At 36.3% G+C, this 8,020-nt stretch overlaps 1 protein-coding gene across 13 annotated transcripts; it reads left to right on the top strand.

Moving 5' to 3' along the window:
• The first annotated feature begins 770 nt into the window (after positions 1-770).
• On the top strand, positions 771-6,640 carry LOC137408878 (cold-inducible RNA-binding protein-like). Of its 13 annotated transcripts, none has more exons than XM_068095482.1 (10): positions 783-840; positions 1,201-1,266; positions 1,370-1,494; positions 1,784-1,859; positions 1,948-1,997; positions 2,247-2,320; positions 2,415-2,586; positions 3,369-3,521; positions 6,059-6,158; positions 6,333-6,640. In XM_068095482.1, the coding sequence occupies exons 4-10, from the start codon at positions 1,802-1,804 to the stop codon at positions 6,479-6,481; spliced, it is 756 nt and encodes a 251-aa protein (XP_067951583.1). In that variant the 5' UTR covers positions 783-840; positions 1,201-1,266; positions 1,370-1,494; positions 1,784-1,801; the 3' UTR covers positions 6,482-6,640. The 13 variants fall into 13 exon arrangements, with proteins under 13 accessions (XP_067951572.1, XP_067951577.1, XP_067951583.1 ...); XM_068095468.1 differs by having other exon boundaries at positions 6,059-6,239; XM_068095473.1 differs by having other exon boundaries at positions 1,781-1,859; positions 6,059-6,239.
• The last annotated feature ends 1,380 nt before the right edge of the window (positions 6,641-8,020 follow it).

Here is an 8,020-nt window from a genome sequence, read left to right as displayed (position 1 = left end):
ATACATAGTTGCTAAAACAGAGCAGATATAGGGGCAACACGTTTTTTCAACTTTAACACCAGGATGAGTGAATAAGTGTTGCGCCAAAACAGTCGCGAAACGTGAGTAAAAGCAATTTTTCATCGTGCACGAAAGGAAGGTACTAACCCTACTGAACTAACATTTTATCTCACAATTTTACTACAAAAATTATTAATACTGGCTATATAGTAAATCTTATATATACAGTAAATCTTAATTCTTTACTAATAAGTATTTTCATTATTAAAGATGTATTTCGAATATGGCACATAGCGTTTCCAGCCTTTGTCCTATTGGGATCGTTGAAATTGGCAATTCAATTATTTCTTATTCTATTATTTCCATATTATCTATAAAATGACTGCATTTGGATAATCAAGGACTGCAAGCAACTTGTCCATAGTATCACTGCTTAGCGTAACAATAAATTGCGGTCGAGGTTTCGCACGCAAGGTATAACCCGTAGCCCGAGTACCCTAGTCTAACTGAGAGAGGTAATCGACTGAGATACAAAAAGGTAACATTATTCTACTCCGTTCCATCTCATCAGATTTGGTCCCATCTCAGCGTTCCGTAGCGCGCATAGTTTTCTTTTCGAAGGCACCTTAGACGTCGTATTGAGACTACTGAAATAAAAGCATAAATATTAGCATTTCGAATCAATTAAAGCCTTTTATTACTCCGTTTGAATTATGTCGTAATTACTTGTATTTACCGATATTACTAATATATGGAATAAACACTAGGACTTTCTTCCTTTGCCCAGCGCCATTTTGGAAACGCGCTTTGTGATAGTGAAAATATTTCTGAAGATTCAAGGTAATATCATGGTTAGATTCAATTATTGTTTCAAAACTGGGTATTTTGGAAAGCTATCAAGTTTTAAAATTTATTAGGTGTTGATGGTTCAATAAAAAAGTATGTTAGCTTTGAGCTTTGTTATGTAAGATTTCAACATGAAATGATACAGTACTGCTGGCGGTAAATGTACGTTTGTGCTGTATGGAATGTCTTGGGTATTTTTGTGTGTTAAATTTATATGAGTATTATCGTACTAGTCGGTGTTGTTAATATAGATGAATCTCGAACGGCCATTGCCTGTTATCATTGGGATTGAATGAACAACTCTAGGCTCAATTGCGAAAATAATTCTCACCATTAATGCCGCTATTGTTTCAGGTGGCCTAAGAGGATTGTGGTCTGTGACACTGCTCCACAATACTTTGCTATCTTCTGTCGCTATGGGTACTATATATATCTTCACTAGACATTTTTAGAGCCACCACGACCTTAATCTACGATTAATGCATTGTACTAACATTTTTCTTTCTTTTTGTTTTTGATTTAGCAGAGCTTTGCTGAAAATTTTTACGTTGAAGACTTTTGGTGCTACGCTACCCAAGATCCATCGTTTTTACAACAGCTTGAGGAATTTTTGACTCGCACAGCAAGACATCTCTTTTTGAGGATAAGGTAGCAAGGCTATTCAAGCCTTTTTATTTTTCTCATATTTTAGTTTTGCCATTTTCTTGTATACTCTTATTTTGTTACGATTTTGATTTTATGTTCTGGTCTTCACATATTGTCACTCTGAAACGTCAAGCATGGTGGAGATTTACCAATGAAATGTTTTCCCGCATATGCAATCTCATTGCTAAAAATTGGATCTAGCACTTTTTGTATGTTAAATGGTTTTCGGTCACTTTTATGTTAGCTTGCGTGCTACATTCCGTATGAGTGTTATAAAAGTTTACTTTAGCAGACCAGTATATTGACCAATATGGATGGTTATGGAGCTCCTGGTACAGAGGCTTATGGTGACGCAGCCACAACTGACAGTAAGTAGCAAATCCTACCTCAATCGTTCTCTGATCTGAACAACCTTTGTTGCTGTTTGTGGTTTGGTAATACCGATCTATTTTATAGGCGCAAGTGGTTGGTATGAAGGTAGTGCCACAGAGGCTACAACTGAACAGGTATGCGTATGTGCAAATTTCCTTTTCATCGTTAAATCTGTATATGTAGAACTGTCAGTTGCCACTCCGGACAATTGCTGGTACATACATGTATTTCAAATCATAATTCATGCATTTGTTTGGCTTTGTATGGTTTCCAATAAACTTTTTAATTATCCTTATATTATATGACAACCTCAGCTAATCATAGACACTGTTGTGTTATTTTACAGTTTAGCACCAGTATATTTGTGTTTTTTATGGTTGCAGTCCGGATTCAGTATTCCCACGACAAATCAAACCAACGGAGGTGGACCAATGAGGCAGAACCGTGGAACCGGATCGTAAGTTCACGTTGTGTAGACATAGCAAGCTATCAAGCTTACACCGCATTATATTTTTTTGGATTCATCCATTCTTTGAGTTTCTTTATTGTAGACGATACAATCCCATGAGCAGAGGAAAGCCAGGTGGTGATACAGGACCAGCATCTGCTGCAACTGCTGAGAAGAATGAGCTTGGTTATATCATATTTGCCTACAACATTGGGTATCAAACAGATGAGGCACAGTTGCACAGTCTCTTTCAGCCTTATGGCACAGTTGCAAAGGTCAGTGTAACTTGTCTGTGTTGGTAGGATATTGTGAAGAACAACTCAAATGAGACAACATTGGTTTAGTAAACAAATCGGTATTATACATTAACAAATATGACACAAAAATAATTTGACATAGTAAACTTTGTGTATCTCGAAATCGAAAGCAAATTAGGAGTTGTCTCTTTTGGTATACAATTTTGATAAAAGTCTGTTCACTTGCTGCTGGCTAGGGAATACTTCATATGATAAGCCGATGTTGCAACAAACTTAGAAGTTATGCTGATGTCATATTTCTAAGATAGTAAGGCCTGTGATATTTTTATGATTTTGGTAATAAATAAGCAAGTTTCAAAAAATAAAGTTGAAAAATTTAGCAGTGTTTTGGTATACAGAATGTTATCGCACTTTTGAAATATCGTCAATAGTTATAGACAGCTTTATGTAATAGACTTGAATTGCTTATTTTGGGTTGTTAACATGGGTTGCACTCATGATTGTTTTACTAGTCAGATTTGTTGTAACAACTATTAGACTCTCTAACAGATTGCTACATAAGTTCTGAGTAAAAATCACACATTGTGATGTATGCATAGCATAGACCTTTAGTTACCATGGAGGAGTACAATTTTCCACAAGCTAATTGCTCTAGATTAAAATTAAGTTATCTATCTACTCATTGTTTTTTCAACACATTCTTTTTCACAATCACACTCTTTAACTTGAATGGTTTTCTGATGGTCTGTCTGATCTGTCTGTCTGGTATGTCTGATGGTTTTCCTGTTATCAAATATTAGGTAAATGTGATTCAAGATTTTGCCACTGGACAAGGTAAAGGATTTGGATTTGTAACCATGCCAAACGGCACAGAAGCTGAGGCTGCTGTCAACACGCTTAACGGTACAGACTTTAACGGCAACACTTTGCAAGTCAGATTCAAGTCTCCCAAGGTGAGTTTGTCCTCCATTCTCTCTGTGCTGAACTAATACGTCTGACTCCCTGAGGAAGTGGTTTTGTCTGTCATTATTTTAGGCGCATCCAACCGTAGACTCAAGTGCAAAGTCTTTATTGGCATTGGTCTCATTGTATAGAGCTCAATGGCTAGTTCCATTTTTTCATATTTGTATGTGATTTCTTCGCTTATTGTTGTCATTGTAACTAATACCTGTCCCGCAATCTTTCATTGGCCTCCTTGTTGTGTACTGGTGTACTATATCCCTGTCTGATGAGTTTTAAATTTTGTCATGAAATTATGATTGATGTGTTAGGTGTCGGTAGGTGAATAGTTGGTTAAGGAATTTAATGAATTCCATTTCTTTAAAAGACGTTTAGGAAATTTAAAAGAAGAAAAAGATTGGGTAATAGATCAGTAAGAATTGTTCAGGTTCAACTCCTCAAAAATCTTGATGAAGCCTTTGAAACTCAAGGGCAGATTATTGCTCACCTATTTTTCTAAGAATGATGACAGGTCTGACATTCAATAGTTGGTTGCAAAGGTATAACAACTCTCAAACATTGGTTTTAATTGAATGAACATTTAAACTACACAGCTGTCAATCCAAGCAGTGCCTAGAACCATGACAGTGTGCTGTTGTGATTTATTTCTGACGCCACTTTCAGTTCTAATTTCTTATTAGAAGCACCATTTTAATTCTAATGGTAAGGTGTGGATGTTCAAGTTTTTTTTCCTTTGAAAAGTTTGCAAACAGTTCATTAAAGAATAGAGAAAGCATGATATTATTATGCTTTATTAGTTATCTTGAGGTGTTGACTGATGTTCTAAAAATAGAATCAAGGAGATTGACCCTCTAGAAGCTGAGATATAGACAGCCAAACACAGGTCTACCTAATAAAGAATCGGAGGAAAACCCTTCGAAAATCCCGAAAACTATGACGTATAAAATCGACTTAATGGTCAAGTGCCGGAGTTGCGCACCCTTACCGCCGTTACTTATAATGATTGTTTTGGCTACGAGATGTGAAACGCTTCTCGCGATAGTAAATAATTTACATACTAGCTCTGGTTTCTCAGGAAAATCATCCAAACATTGTGTGGTAAAGGCATTTGCCCACAACCCCTCGCCATGATTTTTTAAAGCAGAAGAGCAGATTTTGACTATTGTGCTTCAAATTTTAACTCGATCTCCACGGATATGCTCCGAAGATCATCTGTTCAACGAACGGCGCGTGTATAGTCTATATGCGATATCCGCGATTGCAGTTTGTTTAGAATACGAAATAGGAATGGGACTTTTTGTTGCTTCATCATTTTTCTACTGTGTATCTACTGCAGCATTCAGTTGATTTTCATGATTATCGTCACTATTAACAGACTGGAAGTTCACTACAGCCATAATCTTAAAAAGACTAACTTGACCGTGCTGCTCTTGCTATAAGAAAAGAAAGCGATAACTTTTGCTTTGATTTTTCTATTGATCTATTATCTTATCTATGATTATTTTTTATGATTTATATAATATTCATAATGCATATTATACAAAATAATAATATAATTGCGTATAGAATAAATGATGTAACTAATATAATTTGTAGAAAATTCCAAATGATAACCGAGATTGATGTAATTGATTCTATTTATTAGCTATAGTTGAAAAATCTGAACAACGCTAAAGATGAGTCTGAATAGGGAAGCTAAGTAGGAGAACAACAAAACTGAGCTGAACTAGCAAGATAGCGAAATAATAGATGCGTGTAATTATTTTATGCTAAAACTAATCTACACGTCAGAGGGACTGGTTCGGAATTCTAGGAGCGATGATTGTTAGGCCCAATTTGATTGTTCTATACTTCCAGGGATTAAACCAATTAAAACGCCGTGATTGTTATAGGAGAGCGCATTAGTTGACTTAATTGACCAATGACACACAAGTCGATTTCATACGTCATATATTGATGATTACCAAAACACTTTTGTTTTTTGGTAGACCTGTGTTTGGCTGGCTATATCTCAGCTTCTGGTTGGTCAATCTCCTTGATTCTTTTTTTAGAACATCAGTCAACACTTCCAGATGAATAATAAAGCATAATAATATTATGCTTTCTCTATTCTTTAAGCAAATCGCAACTCATGTGATTCAAACGCACCTAAATCTCTTTAATGTGTTCTAAGACTATTTGAAATAGTTTATTGTTCTAACAGTGTTGTCGGTTTGTGGTTTAATTAAAACAGTATTGCTGATGTCCCAATATGCAACATTAATTTTCCCAACAATCTTGCAGATGTCTTTTATAAAATTCCTCAAGTTTTGTCAGATATGATTCTCAATTCTACTGGCAAACAAATAACTTAAATTCAATGCCCTTGATCTCTAGAAATGCTACGATATAAGTCGATCCATCTATTTTATTAATTTTGTAATGTTGCTAATAATAATGTGGTGGTGTTCACATTATACTTCTCAAATTTGGTAGTTGTTTGACATTTCTGAAAATTTTGTTAGTCAGATTAGTTACCTTCTGTTAACAGGGTGCTGGACCTCCGTCACGAGTGAGAGGTGCTGGATTCCGAGGAGCACGAGGTGGCTTTAGAGGAGCTCGTGGTGCTCCAAGAGGAGGGGCTTTCAGAGGTGCGCGAGGGGCACCTCGTGGTGTCAGGGGTCGAGGTCGCGGAGCTTATAGCTCTGCTCCTTCTGCGTATGACAGTTATAGTATGTGCCTTTGTTCACTATTCTTTGTAGCACAAATTATTCCTCTCTGAATTTCATTATGTCCTTATACTGTGATAACTAATATTTATGCAGGTGGAGGATATACAGGGTATGATAGCTACAGCGGTGGCTATTCTGATCCATCTGGCTATGGGAGTTATGATTATGCTGCTGATCCTTATGCAGGATATGGATCAGCCTCTGGGGCAGGCTATGCTTCATATGGCACTGGAGGCTGGTGATAGATTGTGTCATGTTTATCATGTATATATTGTATCAAGCTGATAACTGTTGTTCATTGAATGTTCTGCTAATTTTTTTATGATTTGGATTACCATTCTGTACATAGACTAGTGAATTCCTTCAAGTACATAATAAAAGGAACAATGTGTCTTGCACAAGTGGTTCATATCGTTGCATTTCCACTATGAGCACCATAGATTTGGTTCGTTTGAGATGTGCAGGCTATGTTGGCTTATTCACACTTGGTTTTGACTCTTGTTTTGTCCTTTAAGCAGGACTTGATGGCATGTGTTCCAGAACAATTGCATCAGCTGTAATTAACCTTGTTGCAAGTATGTTAATGATGGGCTGTCATGAAAATAGAATAAAACCTGAATTTTGTTAGACAAAAAGCTTGTAAATCTAATTTAATAGCTGATTGGAAGACTTATGCCAAAACTTGTTATGCAGTTTTTAAAACTCCCATAGACTAACTTCTGCACGTCGACTTTTTGTCAAAACAAATATGGTAATGGTTAGCCTCTGGACCTTGAGTTCAATTTCTCCCAAGACAAGTTTGACCGCAGACAAAGTGGCACTTGTGCACCACAAAAATCAGATCGTTGGGGGTCCTACCACACAAAGTTGTCGCCAGAATAGTCACTTTTAAAATCACTGTCATCACTTTTAAAATCACTGTCGTCACCTTTCTAAGTTGGTAGCCAAAACAACCTTTTTCTTCATATTCGTTATTTTAATACAAATATCCATGGTGGCACTGGGTTGCGTTAAAAACCTGAAACTTGCTCAGTTTGAACTTCTGCTAACCAAAAACATGGCTAAATGCAGCGATCTTCACAAACTTATTAGCGATGTTTGGGAGTGTTGCTGATTACTCTGCGAAGAGTGACAGCCGTCTTGGGTTTTTAGGGCTACATTTCTTGCATTGAAAATAGACCGAGATTGTCTTTCATAATCACTGTCAGTCACAGACTTAGAAACGGATTTGCTGTCAATGTCGCGGCATTTCATTGCTGTTTACTTTAATTATATGGCAGTCTATAAATGCTGAGCCAGATGCTTCAAACACAAACTAGTAAAGTTTCGGTTGAACGTGTTGAATTATGGACAAATAATAAGTTAGTAAAGGTACAGCTACACGTAACAAATTTTTCGTTGGTTCTAACAAAAATCACGATATGATTGAAACACAGAATTATTCTGCGCTGCTAGAATCGTGTGCTAGCGAGCACGATTCCAGCAACTTTGCAATTAGTATAGTCCAAGAAACGTATAATGACACACAATAAAAGTATAAGTGCAATTCAATATAGTACACACGATGCAACTGCTTAGTTTGCGTTATTGTATGTATTTATTGTTTGGACGCTATAGCTACAAATTGTTTATTTTTAATTATATTTCCTTTTAGCAGCAAAAGTTTTGTGGTAGAAAATGCTGCCATCTTTAGCGCAATCAAGTCATGTGCTTCGTATTTACTATGGTGAATTTTCGTAATATTTTTCTTGCGTGTGGCATTATGTTCTCGGACTACATAT

This window comes from Watersipora subatra, chromosome 11, assembly GCF_963576615.1.
Source record: "Watersipora subatra chromosome 11, tzWatSuba1.1, whole genome shotgun sequence".
NCBI lineage: Eukaryota > Metazoa > Bryozoa > Gymnolaemata > Cheilostomatida > Watersiporidae > Watersipora > Watersipora subatra.
Note: the sequence above shows the minus strand (reverse complement) of the source record. Positions and strands in the feature narration are given on the sequence as shown.

Bases quoted from the DNA above. Each gene is read 5' to 3' on its own strand.
- LOC137408878 (XM_068095471.1), top strand. From the start codon at position 1,802: ATGGATGGTTATGGAGCTCCTGGTACAGAGGCTTATGGTGACGCAGCC. The intron at 2,321-2,414 runs GTAAGTTCACGT...TCTTTATTGTAG, and splicing joins CAGAACCGTGGAACCGGATC to ACGATACAATCCCATGAGCA. The intron at 6,240-6,332 runs GTATGTGCCTTT...ATATTTATGCAG, and splicing joins TTCTGCGTATGACAGTTATA to GTGGAGGATATACAGGGTAT.